Raw genomic sequence first — 20,180 nt, forward strand, 5'->3', positions numbered from 1 at the left:
GTGCTTGAAGATGAATTTAAGTTCCCAGGTTTTGCAGTTGCCTCCTCACTACTGCAGCAGGGTTAGGAACAGGTTGAACTCTGAAGCTGGTGAGGTTTAAGATGACACATACTTTTGTAATTAGGATAAGAACACTGTGGTCAAAAGAAAGCGAGCTTAACATAGAGGCTTTCTTCAATTGCAAAGCAAGAAGGTGGAAGCAGTGTTCCCCAATTCATATCACCTATGCTATTCATAGCCTTTTAAGGTGCTGTAGTAGTCTAAAACATTCCATACCATCCATTAAGTGCCCGAGGACTCAGTTTTCTTTCCTCAGTTTGTCTTTTACTTGACAAAAGAAAAGCATTTTCTGTGAAAACGCATCATAAACACACAACAAATGATAGGGAACTGGCAGCTAAAACAATAGTACAATTGCATTATCTGGACATTTTGCTATACCTCTTCGGCTCCTCCTGCTGCTGAAGTATCTATCTTTAGGGTAAGTTGCTAAATTCCGCACTCAACTTTTATCTAGTTCATCTTCTTTTTCCCTACCCATACTCTACCAACTGATTGCTTTCCTTGGTTGTTGACGCCCTTAAATACACTTGGATCAGTTCTTACAGGCCAGGGAAGCAGTTTTTAAGATAGTCTTCATTTTACTTGTTAGCTCACGTACACCTAAGTTCTTTTGACATTTCCTCATCCTTGTTTTCCTCAAGTTCAATTTTTTTTTTTTAGCATAGCTGCATTGGTTTCAAAGAGAACAGAGAGTCAGGCCAGCTGTACATTCACCTGTACTGTTTTACTTAAAACCAAATAACCATGATTTCCTCCCTGCCATTCAGCGCTTGCCTCCTCCTTCTCTTCCCCCAGAACAGGAGCCAGCCTTCAGTTCCTGACACGTGTCAGCCTCCTGGTCTTCACTCATAAACAGGGCATGCTGCGTATGTTCCGCATTAGACGGCCACGAATCCTTCAGGAGTCATTTATCACAGCCAGCTCTGCTCTTCATTTCATGCTCTCCCTCACCCATCTGAGCTGGAACGTGTTATTGCCAATGCTTTTTGCACTACAGGAGGAGCCCCTGGTTTGGCAACCGTCTGTCCACCACTAGGTCAGCTTCAAAGGATGTCATTTGTTATTAATTTATCTCTCTGCTACTCATCACAACAGCTTGCCTGGCGGCACCGACTCCTGCTCAGATCAAGTGTCTTTTCATACCTGCCATGTCATCCTATCTCATTGGCTCCCCTCCAACACCTACCCTCCTCCCCAGCTTATCTGGCCGTCTAGGTCTGAGCCAGCTTCGCTTGCCCAGCGATGGAAGCAATCAAGCAACAGCGCATTTCACATCAGCAACTGCCTTTCCCTCTATGTAACTAAACCATTTTCCATGTACCTTAATGGAGAAAATGTTAATAACAAGAAATCAACAGGACTGGAAGAAAAGACGGTCAAATGAGCATATCGTCTCGCCAGCTTTCCCTTTCATTCCTTTCTTTAGTGGGTTATGGAAGGTGGGTAGCTGGATTCTTGTTGGTAGACGTGGTTCGTGTTTCTTTTGTTTTCTTGTAATAAAACAGTCTTTGGAAAGGAAAATGAAAAAAATATGAAGGGCAAATACAACAGAGCTTCTTTTCATAATCTGTTCTACAAGGTTATGTCGGTACTCTCGCCTTAGGGCTTTGAGGGCAGCCCAAACTAGTACCAGCAGATATATCGATAACTGTATGGTGCCCAGACAGGTAGCTGCACAAATACTTACTCAGGGCTTGGCTGGGTTTTGCAGACCAGAGCACATTCTGTAGCCCTGTTGCTACCAACATCCGAGCCAGCTGGTTTAGAGCTACCTGGACTGTGTCCACACCAGCTTCATGACTCTGGACTCAAGTGTGGATATGGCCCGTATTAATTCACTTAGAGATAAGAATCTCCTACTTCTGGTCTTGCTCACATGGGCATGTTCTTGCCAGTTCAAACAGTTCTTGCCTCGTCTGGCTTTGGTGCTGATGAAAGATACTCTAATAGTAAATTTGCAGTGATGAGTAGCTGGTCAAAGGCTCCCTCAGGACTCAGCGGAGAGCGATTCAGAGCAGGAGGTGAATGGAGGAAAGGTTCAGAGGTGGCAAAAAGGAGCTCACCTATCTATGCTGCTGCATGGGCCATCCTGCTCTCCACATTGTTCTGGTCCCACACTCACCCACCACTTCCCTTGCTATGGCTCCGGCCCTCAGCTGTCTCCTTGGCTGTCTGATTCACCTTGTTTATACTGAGAGATAATTAACCTGAGGAGGTGGGAAGAGGAGAAAAGACAAAAGGGATTATTTTCTACTTCTGAGAGAGCTGAACTGGTTCACCGCAGGGTCAGACAAGTCCCAGAGCCTGTGCAGAAGGGAGGGACCACACATCCAGCAGTTAGGGCAGAGGGGGAGCTGCCCCTTCCCAGCAGCTGTTTATCTGGTGAGACATCTCACAACATTTCACCCTTAAAGATTCAGATACATCCTGCAGAGGAGCCCATTTTTCTGCATTGGCTGTGGATTAGCCTCACTAAAGCTCCTTGATCCCCTCACACCAAGTTGCTTTGGCTTGAACATGGATTTTGTTGCTTCCCAAGGAAGACAGGAGAGAAGCCTTCTGCCCACCCAGCAGGACATCTTCAGCGCTCACCACAACTACCTTTGCTCATGGAAATACCCGTTCAGTCCCTTTCTTGTGCTCCCAAATCTCTTTCCCTTATCCCGTTTTTTCCTTTTCCCTTATCCCGTTTTTTCCTCACGTATCTTCAGCAGGAAGCGCTGGAAAGCATATTTCTAAAATGAAACAGCCCTTCCCCAGCTTCCCCTGGTGAGCAACTAGAAAACCCAGTAGGTCGTCCTCGGTGCATAATGCAGTGTCTGCTCGGACTGCTGCAGCAGTGTGCAAAGACATGGAAGCGTCACGTTGGCTCTAGCCGGCTCATCTCTTCGGTAGCAGCCCGGCTACTAGTGCCTCTAGGCAGTAGTACTCTGATGGGAACTTCTCAGAAGAGCAGTCCCTGGAGCATTACTGTAGCAAAGTAAAAGTTGAGTGGGAAACTGCCCGAGGGAAGTGGATCTTGTTTCTAGATTTCAATCTGGCAAGCAAGCCTCATGGGTCCTCCTTTGGTTTCCAAATGAGCCCTGAGAAAGCATCATCACATCTGGCTATTTTGAGGTTCATTTAATATCGGTGAGGCAGACAATGGTGAAATGCAGGTGGAATACAAATAGTGTTAATATTCACTGTGCCATACCTAAAAGTAGGTGCTGGTGAAGGCAAAGATCGGAAACACTTGACTTCTATGGAAACTGAAACATGAGTGAAGGTAACATCTCAGGGTGAAAGGCAACATTTTGGGTCCTACATTCAGGAAGGGAGCATGTGCCTTCCAAAACCGTGCTGCTCTTGTTTCCTCTTGAATATTTTCTCACTGGTGGCCTTGACCAATTCCTTTTGCATAGTGCGAGACACACGTTGCAGATGCAGGGAAGGCAGTAAATTGCTTTCCTGAACAGGGCGTCTGCGCTTACTTTGGCTAGTACGCAATCCCACTGTGTACTTTCCGAAACCAAAATTTGCTTGGCACTTGTTAGTGATTTTTGGAACCTGCTCGAAGCACAGAAAAAACACCAAACAATACATCTTAAATATAAGCTGGCCAAACCTTTGATAGAAGCCTTTTTGTCTTTGCAGGAGGCCTCTGGAGCACACTAGAAAATACATCACACCAGAGCAAGGAGAATGTATTACTAAATTAGTCTGAGATGTGCCAATTTAAGGACAATTTCTATACATTCTGAAGGTGGAAGGCCAGAGCAGAATAGTATAGGTTTTTTCATGCAAACAAATAGTCCTAGGCTTTTGTTCACATATGCTGCCACCTATATGTCAGATAGTCCCTAACTTCAAGGAGTAAAACACACCGTATTACAAACCAGATTATCATATTTTCCCCACTTTTCCATTCTTAACTTTGACATACACTATCAAACAATATGATCAGTACTTCCCCAGTACGTGGAAAATATTTTGTTCTAGAACTGCAGAAAAACCAAAGCTAATTTACAAGTTAATTTTTAAAATATACTTTTCTCTGCACTTACAAGGTAGTAATAGCTCGTAAAACACTGGGAATATCTTAACTCTATCAACCATTGCAATCTAAAAAATGCAAAGTTTCAGACCACCCGCACAGATGGTATTTTTCATGCTTCTGTATTTGCATACCAGAAAGACTTTCATTTTTCTCTCTCAAAGTACACATGTAAAATCAATCACAAAGCAGAAATCATGGTAAGACTTTAAACTGGCTTAGAAGTCCTTCTTGCCAAGGTTATCAAATCATGGGAAACTTGGGGAGCTATGATTTTCATTACAGTGTTTGGGGGTTTGTTTATGGGGTTTTTTTTGTTGTTGTTGTTCCTCAAGGGAAGTTGATTTCCTAAAGGAATATGACCAGCTGCAACAAAATACCAGGAAACCACTGACCAAGCAGTGCATATAAAAATTTAAGTGAACAAATTAAAAACAATACTGGCTAATTAAAAAGTACCAATGGGAAGTCCAAGCATTTGAAAATTCAATTAAAAAATCTCTGGCACCCTTCTGACATGGATAAAGTTGGCATTTGCAGAACAGCAGCTTTCTCACCTGTCTCATTGAGATCCCAGGATCCCACGCTGGAAGGGTTGTTTTTGTACATTGCAGTGCTGTTAATTAATGCTGAAACACTAACAATAGACCATTGTGTGCATCCAGGCACTTTTTATGAGCACGGGGGTTTTTTCCCCAGCTTCCCGCAAATAAAGTATGGCTTAAGCTCAGATTCACTGTCAAACTGGCATTCCAGTTTATATTAAGTTTCTTTTAATTCATACCTTTTTTTTTCTCCTCTTGTCGTTTTCAGAGCCTACCTCCTCACTTAAAGGCAACTAGTATTTCACAGATGCGTGCTAGGCAAATAAATGCCCCGCAAGGTGAGGTCCAGGAGAGACGCGAGGAGGTATTCAAAGACAAGCTGCGAGAAACGGAGGGGCTCGACATCAGGGAAACTCTCCAGGATCAGATTGGCCAGTGTTTCATCGAGTGCCGGTGAGCAGAGATCAACACTTGCCCCTTAACAAGTCCATTGCCCCAGGGAGCCTGATTTTGCACTTACAGATTACAAAATCCATCTTAGGGTGGTGATCCCAGTCCCGGCTGCAGAACTAGTTCTGCAGGTCCCGAACGGCAGGACTCCTGACTGGGGAAACCAAAATAGTGCGCATCACTCCTCGCACAGTCCAGCAGGGATCAGAGGTGCACCTTGAAAGACTGACAGCAGATCAGGTCCGCAGACATCAAAGCGGGGACACATTCAGACTGCACGTTAGCTTGGGCTCAGGCTTTGTAATTAGGAGAAGCATACTTAAAGTTTAGGAACTCTGACTTTTTTCCCCTGTCTGAATACGTAAGGTTTAAGAGAGAGAACGCAGTCTTCCGTGAGATAGAAGTATAATTATTTGCTATAGCAAATCACATCACGTCACTGGTACTGCAATCCAGGTGCCTGCTGCCGGTATTATCCAGCAGCCGATATGAGTCTGAAGTACTTTTGTACTTGAAGCCTGACCTTCAAGACACTCCTCCAAACGTAACTTTACTTAAGTACTGCTGCTGATCTCAGTGAAACTTCACGTCTCAGTAGAGTTAAGCACATACTTACGCATTTTCAAACCGAGCACTGACACCTATAGTTCTCTCAGGAAGTTTACGTTAGCTGAAGAAGTTCCAAGACTGACAATTTTAATATGGCAATACTGTAAGCCTTGTACTAAGGAATACAGGATGGTTTTATGATTTAGGTAATTTTTTCCAGGTTTTACCCCATCCGGTGGGTTAGTAGGTAAAAGTAAATTGGGAAGCGGCCCCCGCAAGGATTTAGCAGAAGGGTTTCGGCTGCCCTGCCTAAAACTGCTCTGCAAAAACACTTCCAGTATTTCTGTGTCTTGAGCTGCTCAATGATGTTACAGGGCTCATATTAGTCTTGTAGACTAATGTCATGTCCATTAATCACATTCAGCTTTCCCCCCCCCCGACAGTGTACCATACCTACCTTCAGCATGCAGTTTCCAGTTGGAAACACAAATGCATTCTGATGAAAACCTGCTTTATTTATTAAAAAATAAATTTATTCCTTGATTACTTTAATCGGGTTTTGGTAGATATACAGCAGTGCAGTGTTTGCCTTTTTTTTTAACAATCAAAAATAGTACTCTCGCAGGCCTGTCGTAATCTATTTATCTTCTTTCTTTTACTTTTGCCTCTTAAAGACACGCGAGACTTTAATATATTTTTTACCCCACCTAGCACTCCTTTAGAAAAGGCTGCTAGTTTTACAAACCTCAGTTATTACAAAGCACTCCCCCGTTCCCTAAATCAACCCTGTTCCTAGGGCCCAGTCTGCACACTTCTTGAGCTGCCATTTCCTGCCGCTCCCCACAACTCCCAGCATGTTCTGAGGTACAGAAAGATCTTATTTCCTTTGCTTAATATCACTCATCTAATAGTAGTTCTCTAACATGGGTCAGTCGTGTCCAATTAACTTGGCTCTAGAGCTCAAGAACTAGCTGAAATACTCTGTGAACGAGTAACAGGTTTCTTTAGGAGATTAACAGAGAACAGTCAATCTCCTAGAGAATAAGGCTGAGCCATAAACCTCTTTAAAGACAGTTATGAGATATTATTAAAAGTAAAATCCATTCCACTGAGACACCTAACAGCAGAGCCAACCAAGAGCCTAACCACTTCAAAGGATCATTTGGAGGAAGCCAAAGCTATCGTTCAATCAAGGGAGGTGGAGAGGAATGGCTCTATGAGCAGTTCATCAAAATCCTTGCTACCTAATGTATAAGCGACGTCAGTTTCACAGGTCTATGAAATACTCTGAAGATGTAAGGTGGAGTGTAAGTGCTGAGCTTTCTTATTCAGTAGCCCTTACAAGTGAAATGGGACCCCATTGTTACATTTATATCCCAGATATGCCCAGGGGCCCAACTTTCGGTGAGACTGCAAGGCTACAGGCAGGCATAGTCAGTATCCCAGCATATAAATATGTGATTAAACAAGTTATAAAGAGTTCTTTAACTAACCTTTAAGTTGTCTGGTCTGATCAAGTCAGATTCAGTAGTCTTGAATCTCGTCTAGACTTGAAAATTAACAAAGATTAAAGCAGAGAAATGTAAGCACCACATTAACGGATCTTGGATAGCTTTATGGCTATGCTGTTTCTGAGCAAGTGATTCCATTAAGTAAGACTAAGATATACCCACACACAGAGTTAATCTATGACACCACTGCTTACAAACAAGCCTTTAGGAAGTCACGTTGTTCTGCTGAAGCTGAGATAGACTGAGAGAACAGCTCCCCTCCAGCCTTGTAGTAGAATCACAGAGCAAGCTGCTTCTCTACCCACCCATCTGAACCTGATCTAATATTCAAAAAATTAACCAGAGCAGTCTGAAGATAAACTAGATCGTTTTGGTAGAGCATAAAGAGATGCTACATGTGCAGCTATATGGCGTGCCCGAGTAGGAGGTCACCTCTGACAGCAGAGGGGCAGCGACACACCCTGCGCAGGCAGAGCCAGTGCGTTCCATCATGTTCCTGTTCCTCTCTTAAATTAAATTAACTGTCCAGCATCATCTCTAAAAAAATCAGTAAGGCACACCGCAGCCAAGACTAGACAGATCTCAGAGCTATTCTAGTGATTTAGCAATGTGGTAGATAAAAAGCTACCCCCACTGAAGGCAGTGGGAGAGGTGCTATCAGCTTCAGCAAAGGCTGGACATCACCCAATATTTTAGTTCATTTGAATCTGGCTGAGTGATGCAGTGATTCAGGGGACTGAGAGGAGTCAGACACAGCTGCCTACCATCCTGCTCTTCACAGGAGGCCTCTATTTAAGTGACCAAAATAATCTTCTCTGCAGACATATTCACTTGCGTCCAAAATAGGTTAAGCAAAAAAAAAAAATCAGTAAATTTCTACACATGGAGAGCATGTGTGTCACACAGAGCCAAGCTTTCCATGTGGTACATGCCAGAGACGCTGCAGAACTAGCAGGAGCTGTGTCCTGCTCCTGCCTTGACTGCTGAACAGTGGGCCAGATCTGAAACATCAAAGTTTATGTTAATTATTACCTGCCAGGATATATTTTGGCTCTCCACTAAGCCAGTCTACAAGATCAACAGCTAAATGTAGCTTATAAATTATTCTTTAACTAGCCTTTTTGACAGAGCTTACCATTTTCCATAGTCTATTAAATAAACAGATAGCTAAAGGGGAACAAAGGTTCTTTTGAATAAATTTTGCTGTAGTACTCCAAACTTCCATATTTTATCCCTCAATTGGAAAAGGATGTGATAGGAAATACAATTAGCAGGTATTATCTTTCAGTACAGATGCTATTAGATTACAAAACCAATGAGTACATATTAAGTTTCTCCACCTGTAAGAACTACTATAAATACTTACCACTTTCATTTGCACAAGGGAACAGCCATAGCTTCAGTCATTTCAAGACTGCTTCTTACGAAGGTAGGTTCTAAAAGAGCAAAATAAAGCAAAACCCAAAGGAACAAATGAAAGTGTTCTCTTCTCCCACTGCAGAGAAGACAAGGTATTTTTGATATAACACTGTGCACTTTGCAGCCTTACCATCCATCATTCTGTTCATCTGTATTGACTTCTATGGAGCTGTTTTTATTTGGCTTACAAATTATTCACATAAAGCTTTCTACACCTGGCCTTATCCCTATGCACCATACTAAAAGAGAAGATGTTTTTTTGAAAACTCTTTTAAAAGAGCATCATGCAGTATACGTGCAGACCTCCCTTTTTTTCAAAGATAGCTATACAATTCATAGAGCAGAACTACAAACGTTCCAAAATTAACAGTTGCTATGATTATATACATCTGAGTCTGGATTTTAATCGCTTGTCTCCCACAGATTCCACCCATTACATTAATAGCAGAATTTCATATTAAAATATAGCAATTTCATAGCTGGGGTTTTAGTTTCAATTTCCTGTAGTATTCCAGACCGGAAACATTTTTCTTTAATTTCTCATTTAAGGTTTTGCACTGCGTAGAGAAAAACTGTCATCATAGTCTTCTCTACGCTTTACCCTATCTACATACCAACAGTTCCCAGATCACTGATCTTCCCTGGAGTCGTCCCTAAAGTAAATTATAAAAAAAAAAAAAGGGGGGGGGAGTGGGGAGAAGAGAAAGATCTCCTTATTATACAGAGAAGTATAGTAGTATCTTTGTCTAAGAAGTCTTCTCCGACAGAAATCAATACGAAGGATAAGAAATCAAGATGAGGTTTTTATTACCAGAGATAGCCTCAAGAATCACAGGGGAGAGCTTCATACACAGGCTTTGCTGTAATGTATCTTATGCCCTCTAGCTGTAACAAATTATGCTGTGAATTTCTTGGAGGATTTATATGCTGCTGCTCAGTGCTCTGGGGAGCGGTTCATCAGTGGCATTGCTGACCTAATAACAGGGGCTCTAAGTAATAGCGACTTTTATGCACGTTATGTGTTGTTCCCACAGATTTGGGGATTGGTTTTCTGGAGGAAGGAGGAGGCGAGGGGTAAATGTGCTTTCATAATAGGTTTACACTTTACTGATTAGCTTTGAATGATCTTCTTGCTCTGCCTGCTGACTTGAGTACTGTCAGAAAAAGAATTGGACAAGCTTCACGGCGAGTGAATGAGAACTCCTTCTGAAGCGGCGGGTCCCTGCGCTTTATTTATTCATTTTGAACATTCCTGACAGCCAGCCCAGACTTTGATGCAGAGGAAAGGAGAAAGAAATAGGAAGTGATGGTGTTCTATTTCTCTTTTTCACAAGACTGTTTTGTGGAGCTGAGTTTACTGCCAATACGCCTGTTCACCGGGCTCCCTAGGTAGCAGGGGGTGGGGAAGGAGAAGGCAGGAGGAAGATGAATGGAGAGAGAGGTTTTGCACTGAAACTTCACAGAATAGGGAAAGTATTCATTTGTGTCAGGCGCTGCCCGTATCGCATTTCACACTCCATACACACTGCTTTTTATGAAGTTAACGTTAACGTGCGTGCAAGCTGCCAGGCAATCCATCAGCAACTGAAGCTTTGCCAACAGGACAGAGACAGATGACACCTCAGCCGTGCCAAGCAGTGGCATCCCCTCCCCGTATCTCTTCAACTCTGCTTCAGAGGGATTGTTGCTCTAAGTCCAGCCGGATTCGTGTTGTTTTTGAGTCCCGTCTGGCCCATGGTACATGCCCTCGGCCTGCCAAAAGCGCTTTTCAAGTAACCAAGGAGTATGGAGTGCAGTTTACTACACGATAGGGCAACAGTTTGCGAAACAGCTGATAGGAAAATTGTTTAATAACCAGCTTTAGTGTAATGAACTTCTATGGCAGACAGTTCTCTAAAAGACCAAGCTCCAGTCTGGAAGTCCTTGGAACACAACTAGAGACATCCCCAGCCCCCTTAATCACAGTCCTCTTTCCATACAATGCCCCGTTGCTCTGGAAAATGCATTCCCTTCTTCCCTGCCATGGCATTTCTTTCGTAGGAACCTACCAAAAAATGCCTCTCTGGTATCTGGTACTTTATATTCAGCACAGACAGGAGTTACTGCCCACTGGAGCTATTCATAGATAGGTGATGAACCACTCTTCCACCTAATCCATATTGTCACTACTTGTTTTCCCTGTCGTTATTAAAGGATTGTCACACACTCACAAGCAACATTCTACTCCGGAGCAAAAATTACCAGCCAGAAGCAGTTACGAGCTCAACGTAAAGATCAGGCTATTCTGCAGATGAGGTTGAATAAGAGGTTGTCTGCCAATTCCACCAGATGAGGATGAGCTGAACTAAATTAGAAAGAGGTCTATATCTGCAGCACAGTTTTCTCCTGTCCTTACTTTTCTCTGTAGTTGAGTATATCATCTCCTGTCTTCTTGTACTTTGTGCATTGAAAGCCTATGCGAACTGAAACAAAACAAGTAGAAGCTCCTTCTGCATCACTGCAGCCAGTCCAGGTTGATACCTTTTCTGAGTCTTTTAATTTTCCTTGGGAGAGTGAAGACAAGCCCTAAATTGTGGAAATGAAGCTCTGAAAGGACGGCACAGGCTTGAGTGTCGTCCTCTGCCCAAATACTTTGTCTTCCTGCAAAACTACAGAAACATTAGTAGATACAGTGGGCACCTTTGACAAATGTTGGCTAATTACTGAAAGTTTTGCCTTGTTCTTTCATCAGACCTGCTGCAAACAAGGGAGGAGGCTCAGGAAAAACTAGAGAGTAGTATTAAAAAAAAAAAAAAAACCACAAACCAGAGAAAGCCAAAATATCTTTTCCAGGAAGGAGATATTCCTGTTGCTCTCTACATCAACTGCCACAGAATAGTTGACAAATTTCATGTTGAGACAATGTCTTTTACAAAGCCTCTGAGAAAGGGATAGAAGAGACAACGTCCATTTTCTCTAGCAATAGTTTCACCTCTGTTTTCTGACAGAGGTAACAACTTCAGATTTTGCAAAGACAGTAATCTGTATCATAATAATTAGTGCTGATACAAAATGCTCTCTCTATGCCTTTCTCCCGTGCCAAAAGGCCATTCTGTAGGAACAGCTTCCATTTAACATCAATCTTCCTGAACACAGCTCAGCCTGCTCCCAGATGTTTGACTGTACCTCATATAGACAGTCAAAGCCAGCTTCAGAAGCCACCAGGAGCAACACAGTCGTGACCACATATAGCTCTGGCAGCAAAACCTGTCCAGGACCCTGCATAAATATTCTGGCAGCTAGACCATGCTGAGCTCCTCGCTGCAAGCAGCCGTGCTGCCGAGTCTGAGCCGGTTAGAGTACATCTGTGGGAACTAAAATCCTGCCTTTGGGCTCCTGGGTGAGGAGACTTTAAGACTGATTAATTAACATAATTAGGAGCTGTAAACATTAATGGGTAATGTTCAAGCCTTTCCTAACACATTCTTTAAAGCTTCCACTGAGCAGTTATCTATTGACTAATTTTGGCAGACTTCTTTAGGGCTGGAGGCAGCAAGGGAGTAGAATGCAAATGCAGCACTGGCTTACCAGAGGAATATCAGAGCAAACAGCCCACTGGATTTCTTTGAACAGAGGGAAAATAAGTTATCATAAACAAGAAGATTGTGTATGGCAGGGGAGAGTGGAGCTCACAGTTCTGCAACCTGTTTTCCCATTGATTGGATTCAACTATCTAGCTTTGACAGCCATTTAAAAAAAAAAAAAAAACCCCAAACCTTCAGTCCTCCTTTCCTTTCTTATGGGAACACCACATTGTCCTCTTTTTAAAAGTGTCAACTCCTCCAATTCCAAAGGGGGGACAAACTGCTATTAGGTCCATCTGCAGTTAATCTACTTTATTGGGTGTCCATGGATTTACAGGAGGCAGGGGACACCTCTGGAAGCTTCTGTGCAGTGGCAGAAGTTGCCTACTTCAGTGTATGCTAAAAATTTACGAGCGCGTTGACATTAATGGAGGTGGCTTGATGGCTTTTGGGGGGATCAGCCGGAAGCCCCTGGATTCATATATTTCTCATACTTGGCAAAACACAGATAAATCTTGGTGGCGGGTATCTGAAACAGTAAGACCAGTTGAACCCTGGTGTCACGCCTCCAGAGAGACATTGATAACTTTGCTAGTTCTGCTTTCTAAATCACCACAAACCCTGAAATATGTTGCCTTTCCAGTTTTGTAAGGCTCCTTGAATTTACACTTCAATTTATGATTGCTGCCTCTATGCAGTGATTAAAAACACATGCAAAGGACTCCACTACACCCATCCTTAAATTTTGCTTACTGAATGTCAAGTTTGAAATAATTAAGCAACACAAAGAAGATTCTTAAAACATCTCAGGTGGAAATCAAGGTTCCCAAGGGGTTTTCAACATAACTCATCCTCATGAGCTTATCATTTAATCACCAAGTGCAGCAAAGCTGCACATAAGCACACCTTCACCAGCTTTCCAAACTCTTCCATATTCATTCAGATATGTTGAATCACAAAGGTGTTAATGATGTTCTCAGAATCCTTTCCTGATAGTTTGCTTACTGGCTCCCTATTACTGAAAACGGCATCAGGTGCTGATGTTATTTAACACAGCTAAGTCCTCATTCTAAGCAGACTCCCATCAACTTCCGGGGAGCTCATGGAAGATGACACTGTTTCTGAGGAAGTTCATCAAAATCAGGGCTTTTTCAAGGGCATTAGACAGGCAGAAGCACATACTCTTGCTTCCCAAGGACTTGCTCTCCAAGCGGTTCACCACCAGTGCAACATCAGGGAAAACTATTTCAGTAGCATGGTACTTAGGGCTTTTCTGCTGAAAAGCTCAATTATAGACTTTCTGCCTGTGATGGGGCTTTTCCTCACCGTCTTACAGGAATGCTCAGAACTTCGAGCATCTGCAAGCACATACTCGCCTTTTCATCAGGTGTGATTTGCATTGCACACCTCTTGCCATGCTTGCATATAAATTATGCATTAGCAACGTTAAAAGCTCATTCAGATCTGAACAGTCGCACATTAGCAAAGCCATAACGACCATCGTTCTTCTTCAGACCCGTCTCTCCTCTTCCACTTTTCTCCTCAACCTGCTTGCTTCTAAATCACTTTGTCCAGAAAGACTTAACCTTTCCTCCACCCCATTTAGTCCCAGATTCTGTCTCTGCCGTTTTTAACCGTAAAGCTCTAAACGCTCTGGTGACAGCAGAGCAATGGCAAAATTGTCCAGAGCCTATGAGCTCAGCCTGTGGAGGTACGATTTTTACAGGGACAAAGAAGTTTCTTTTCTAGAGAGCAAGATGAAATTCCTTCTTCTAAATCTTGGTAGTAAAAGGATGGGTCCAATCAGAAATTTTCGCTTTTTAGTATAAGGAAAATTATGGCTTTAACTAGTTTCCATCTTGAAAAAACCCGAAACATTTGAGCCAGTATTTTCAGACCTATATATTGTCAATTGAATACCCAACATCTAAACTTCCAGTCCAAATGGTTAACAGCTTGACAAATCTGCGATCAACTGAGAAACAGAGTATTGTAGTAGATGGTGTCAGGCAGTGAGAGCAGGGATGTGCTAAAACCAGAACTGGAAAGTTAGCACAGCTGTTTTGGTGTTGTCAAGCCCTGCCTAGCACACTGCAGAGAGTGCAGAGCTGTTCACCCAAGACAAGAACCCAGATAAGGTTAATCATCAGGTTGGAAGACGAGAGGGATGAGAGCAGGCAGATGCTTGAGCACACACGAGAGCTATGTCCCATGAGGCCCCAAGTAAAACACTAGTGACAGATGAAGCAGGTTTTACACCACTTTTGTCCCCCGGCGCTGCCAATGAGCAAAATGAGCTTTTGAACCCCATTTTCAGTGCATAATTATTCCAAATATTGCATAGATATCCATATATCCATAGCCTTCTAATTAGACCCGGTTCCAGCAAGTTAGGCAGTGCAGTGTGGAGGCAGCCAGAGGCATGGTTCTGCACATACAAACAGGACGCCTCTTTATTCTCCCTTTCTCATTCCCAAGAGCACAGTATTGCAGAGGAATAAAATAGATGCAACGAGCAAGGCCAAAGAAATCAGCCTCAGCACATGTGTTTGGTGGTACAGCCACTGTTTAGCAAGAAGAAATTAGAGGACCAAAACCAGAGTCATAGCACAAGGGCAAACTGATCTTTGTCCTATCCTGCTAGTCGCTTCTAGCCCTGTTCTTACAGGCGTGCCCATCCTGAGCACTATTCCGTAGGATGCGTTCCTGGCTTCATTGGCTTTTTGTTTTTTGATTTTGCAGCGCTACCAGAAGTGACACAGGCCATTACAACAAATCTAGGTTAGATTCCCTTTTCTACCTTCCTCAAACGGTTGAAAGCGGCCCACAGATACCCACAGTCCATTGACCTTGAGTCTAAACCTCCCGCTTAGCATTAAAGCTCCTAAAAATATTCACTCCTTTATATGTCTAGCAGTCTGGAATCAGCTGAAGTAAATAGCATTACTCTGAGTTGGTTCCATTTGCAAACAAGAAAAAAAAATCCTGTAACTAATTAATTCTTTTCCTAAAGCACTCATACCCATCTATAGTAATACTTAGGAATTAAAAGTCTGAAAATGCTAAGTGTTACCGACATAATGCAACAAACCCCCCACTGATATGCTCAAGGACACTTCCCAAACATTAGATTTATTTGTTGTCATAGATACTCACACAGACACAAACATCAGTTACATTCAGGGACTCACACTTGCCAGCAGCTTATTATAATAAAGCTCTACATGTTTTAAAGACTGGATTGGGCTTTTCCTGGAAAATGCTGCAGTAGTGTGCCCAGCTCGAAGGAATGTGTTAGGTTACAGTTCTCCTACACCACATTTTCTTTATTCCTTTCTCAAGCAGAGTCCTAAAGCAGCAGACAGGATTTCTGAAGGCAGGAACAGACAAATGGGGTGTTTAACACTGATGAATGGGGCCTGATTTTCACCTCAGAGCTGGTTTCTGTTCCAGTAATCCAGCTCGATACCTACCTCGGCCCAGCAGGGTCTACTCTTCCATCTGATCTATTCTTGGTTTCACCAGCATAGCATAGTCCTAATCAATGAGGAAGGAAGAAGGGAGTGAATCCCAAGGGGAATAAGAAGAGACCCAGCCCAAGTATTTTTTCACTCTACTGTGATAGGGAGAGGTATCTTCAGCAAATTTATACAGAGCAGCTGGAAGAACCAACTTTCCCACATCCTCATTTCCAACAGCAAAGAGAATGAAGATATGCTAGGATACAGAAATAAGAAACAGGCAGAGAAAGAAGAATCAGGAGTCCCACTGGTGCCTGATGGAAAGACAGAGGCACTGAAGAGCCAGTGGCTGGCAGAGGAAAGGTGTTAGAGAGATATTCTGGGAAGAGAAAGACTAAGGAAAAGCTTAGAAGTAAGGAGAATAAAAATGAACACGAAGCACAGAGCAGTAGCTCTCAAGCTACAGCCCTTGCTCCATGGAACAATCTCTTTGGAGAAGCAAGCAGAGGAGGTAGAAAAGATATTTTCAGCCTGTAGACATTCAGCTCTGTAGAATGCAAAGAAAAGCGGCAAGTGGGGAAAAAAGAAACTTGGCATGGACTGACACAAGCAGAAACAGTCACGAGGCGCTGGAGAGGCAGAATCAGAAGAGGGATGAAAGAGGCATATAACTGGGGAAAAAAAACCCTAAGTTACCAATTTGAAGAAGAGGGACAGTTAGAACCAAAGCATGATAGAAAGTATTAAGTGTGTCCAATGCAAAGACAAAAGAGCAGTCCTCAAACGTGTATGCCAGCAAGCAAGCTCAGGTGGATTAAAAAAAAGGCTCGTTCGTCAGAAAGTCAGATTTGACTATGGAGACTATGAAGGCATGCAAGTTATGGCTGGGAACGTGGCTGTGAATGACAGCCTGTTATTCTTTCTCACAAGAGAAGAGAGGGATATATTTAATTCTGAAATACAGTTGTCCCACTGCTTTCACTGGCAGTGGAGAAAATGCCACTTTTTTGGGAGTTTACGTAGTGGGAACTATAGCGGCAGAATGTCCGATAGAATAGAAAGCCGATTCAGGGCTTTGCAGCTTCAGTATGCCATCATGTTTCTTTAACAAACTGTTGACAAGTTACTTAAGTGATGAATTTCAAGTGAATTTCTACACCCAGAAAACTTGCATCATCTAGTATAGAAAACCCAGACTTACACTGGAAATCAATGTAATTATCTACCATGCCGCTGAGAGCGCTTCCCCTCCAGTCTCATTTCCCTTTGCCTCGGGAAAAAAACAGCTTGGACAAAACCAGCTCATCTCTTTTCGAGTCAAGTATCAAATACACAGTTAGGCTCAGCTGCCTTAAGGTACCACTAAGGTTGAGAGCACAGCTTCAGTGAAACTAGGTTCTTCGTTGGTTAATAGAACATCCAGAGTTATTTAAATAGAATGAGTTTATGCCCTTCAATTTGAGGCATAAAGTCAAATTCCAGTAGAGTTAAGCAGAAATGATGGGGAATTGAAGAGGGAGGACGACACAGGCAGCAGAAGCAGGTTGTCCCATCAATCTCTAGATCTCCATAGTGGACTAGCTGGTACGGTCTCCAGGTGACAGCAGTACACTGACTGCAATGCCAGGATTGGCAAGCATGTCAAGGACACACAAGGCAAAGCACCTTTTTTCCGTTGAGCTGATTATCTCCCTTGAGAGCACCAAACTCCCCCTTTTGCTAGGTGGCCAGTGTGCTGCATGGTTTGGCAAGCATCTAGGTAAACTCTTCCCAGTGCAAACTTTAGCATTAAAGTTGGTCCATCCAAATCCTACACTTGGATTGAATCTTGACTCGACACTGAAAAGGTTTGAAGGTAGTATTTCTGTGGGCAGAACAAGACCTTGCCCGAAACCTGAGTCTCATCCACTTCTTCCAGAGTCAATATGTTTCAGTTTTACTGAGAATTTCAGCCCAGGGGAGATTAGTCAGACTCCATCAAGCAGGTTGTTTTTATTATCCAGGTCAGAGTCCGGGACTTTTAAGTCATGCTGCATTTCAGTGCTGTGCAGATAAAACAGAAAATCTGATTATTTATAGTAATTTACTTTAAACACACCCAGCTATTAGCATCACAAACTAGCTATGTTTTGTCTGCTGTTGTCAAGCATCCTTAGGACTTATGCAAGTATTAAGAGTTAGCATCCTAGGCTGAATAAGAGACATTTAACAGTGCATAAGGGGGCTTTCTAGTTCTCATTAGGCTCTACAAAATAACCATATCGACATAGTACCATGCAGTTAGATACCGCACCAAATATAATATCGTTTGACTTGGGCAAAGAGCATAGAACCATAAAGAGCTGGTTCAATATTTACCGAGATATTTATGTAATACCAGGAAAACTGCATTACCCTTCACTAAAATATGTTCAAATACTCCCCTCTGTCTTTTTAGAGCGTCTTACTGACGCAGTAATCCTTCGGTGGCTTGGAAAGGAAGTTTACCCTCGTGTTTTGTATTCCCCATCACACAAGGAGACTGGCTCTTTCCTGCAAGATTTTTCTGGAAAGCGTCTAATCCAGCAACCAATTTTGAAGATACTGGCTTAAAACATGGCTGTTAAGTTAAAGGCTGCAGTCTGTGTAGCTGCAGGAGTCCTCCAAATATTCCAAGTCAAAATACAATTGCTCCGAGGGAGCAAATTCCAGAGCCGGAGCTCTGCCATCTTTCGTATTGCATACATGTGCTTCCCATCATTGGCTCAGCTCTGATAGCTGCTGCAGAGGGGGTAATGCTATGCCCAAAATATCGTTTCACCTTCATTCTCTTCTGGGAAATCATGTATAATGCATGGGTTTATTCTTTATGTCTTGCAAGGTTTGCAGTTGCGGGAGGCCGGGAACTCGCGGGAGCAGCTGATTGTAGCCTCTCCCATGCATGTGCCTGTATTTCATTCCTGTCCAAACCTAATCTTTACATTCTTTGCCCGGGGGAGCTCTGCTCTTCTATAATAAGGCCATTCCAGACAACTGATCCTCTATATAGGCCCGTGAAGCAATACATTTAGATCTTCAGTACTAAAAAAAAAAAAAATATTACAAAAAAAAGCCCTAAGATATAGCTGGGTAAACCTGCCCTTCAAGTCTCAACCTTCAGACTGCACTTCTCGCACCACCTTACCCGTTATGCCACTTTGGTAGAAGGACATCACTGATTTTGGGCACTTTGCTTCTACCAAGAGTGGGCTGCAGGTCCAGCTCCAAATTCCCAGAGGACATCCCCATGCCGTCCCCAGGTCTCCAGCCAGGCATCTGCCTCTTCTCCACAGTACCAGCAACTCTCTGCAGCGCTGGCCCCGTCTACCAAAGAGGTGCTTAAAAAGCACATTAATTAAGCCACGATGTAAATAACAATAATAAAAAGCTCCATTTTGTGCTTATAATTGATTAAATTCAAGTGCGTCCAACCAAGTGGTACGTGCAGAAGAATTCAATCATTTAGATAGGCAGTGCCAGAGTCCCACAAAAGGCATTCCATTCTTTGTCGGTCCCCAAGATTATCCACATTTTCAGCCAGTTTAAGGGGACTACAGCTCATACACCAGAGACACACCAAACAGGTACAGAAATACAACACTCCCATTTTTCTTTCAGAAAACTAAAAGGGGAGGGTTAATGAACTTGGCATCTCAAGGCATTACAATGTGTTTCTCAAACTGCAGAGACAACTACAGAAAAAACTGGGGGTTTTGAGTTAACGCTGTTGATAAGTGGATGCTCTTAATACCATCCTAGCACTGGCTTCTAACTGAGCTCATCTGGAATAATTTCTCCTTGTCTTTTCCTCACACTTTTTTTAATTGCCAAATTAAAAAAGAGATTCTAAATTACTTTTCTTGCTACTGAGCTATTTGTTATTATCATTGACTAGGAGTCTATAAACATATCTAACTTTACATACGGATTCTCTGCAAGATTATTCAGTATCAGTCTCTTTTTTTTTTTCCCCCGGTTTTATACTCTGTGTACACCTGATTGTGATTTATTCAAATAAGGCTGCACAAGCCAATTCGGATGAACATTGAAAAATCAAGCACTGTGACTGCTTTCATATGCATGAAATTGCCTCAGATTTATCATTAAATAGTTCATTTAAACACTCATGCAAACCACAGAAAACCAGATCTCTTTAAGTGGACAAGAATGTCAGCAGCAGTGAAATAGAAAGCAGCATATTTGGTGGCCTTCTTTAAAACTTAAGAACGTAGTATTTACTATTTTCAGCTTCTCATTCCCCACTGAAGTTTTTCTGCTGCATCACAAGTGCTTTTCAAGGAAGCGCAGTCTTAGCTACAAGTAGTGCCATTAGCACAGCACTACGGTATCCGTCTTAAATGAAGTAGCAAGCTGCTCTCCCAGGCAGTAACGCGATGCCTGACAGATGCTGATTACACATTGTCCTTCGCAAACGTTTAAAGTCAAATCCTGGGCAGGCAGCAGGTCAGAGGCACAGTGATCCATGAACGGGAGAGCCGTCACGTAGTAGTTGAAGAGGACAGTACAATCATTTTAATCCAGGGAAGCAAAAAATGAGGCAAGTT

General features: G+C 42.8%; 1 protein-coding gene across 1 annotated transcript in view; it reads left to right on the top strand.

Moving 5' to 3' along the window:
- DRC11 (dynein regulatory complex subunit 11) overlaps positions 1-20,180 on the top strand; it is a gene marked incomplete at its 5' end in the record, with an annotated part of 105,321 nt that overhangs the window by 18,908 nt on the left and 66,233 nt on the right. Inside the window, one exon of the mRNA XM_082001586.1 lies at positions 4,913-5,097. Coding sequence (XP_081857712.1) covers positions 4,913-5,097 — 185 coding nt within the window. The remainder of the gene's footprint in view (positions 1-4,912; positions 5,098-20,180) is intronic.

The sequence above is a fragment of the Phaethon aethereus genome (assembly GCF_964289735.1).
Source record: "Phaethon aethereus genome assembly, chromosome: 6".
Taxonomy (NCBI): domain Eukaryota; kingdom Metazoa; phylum Chordata; class Aves; order Phaethontiformes; family Phaethontidae; genus Phaethon; species Phaethon aethereus.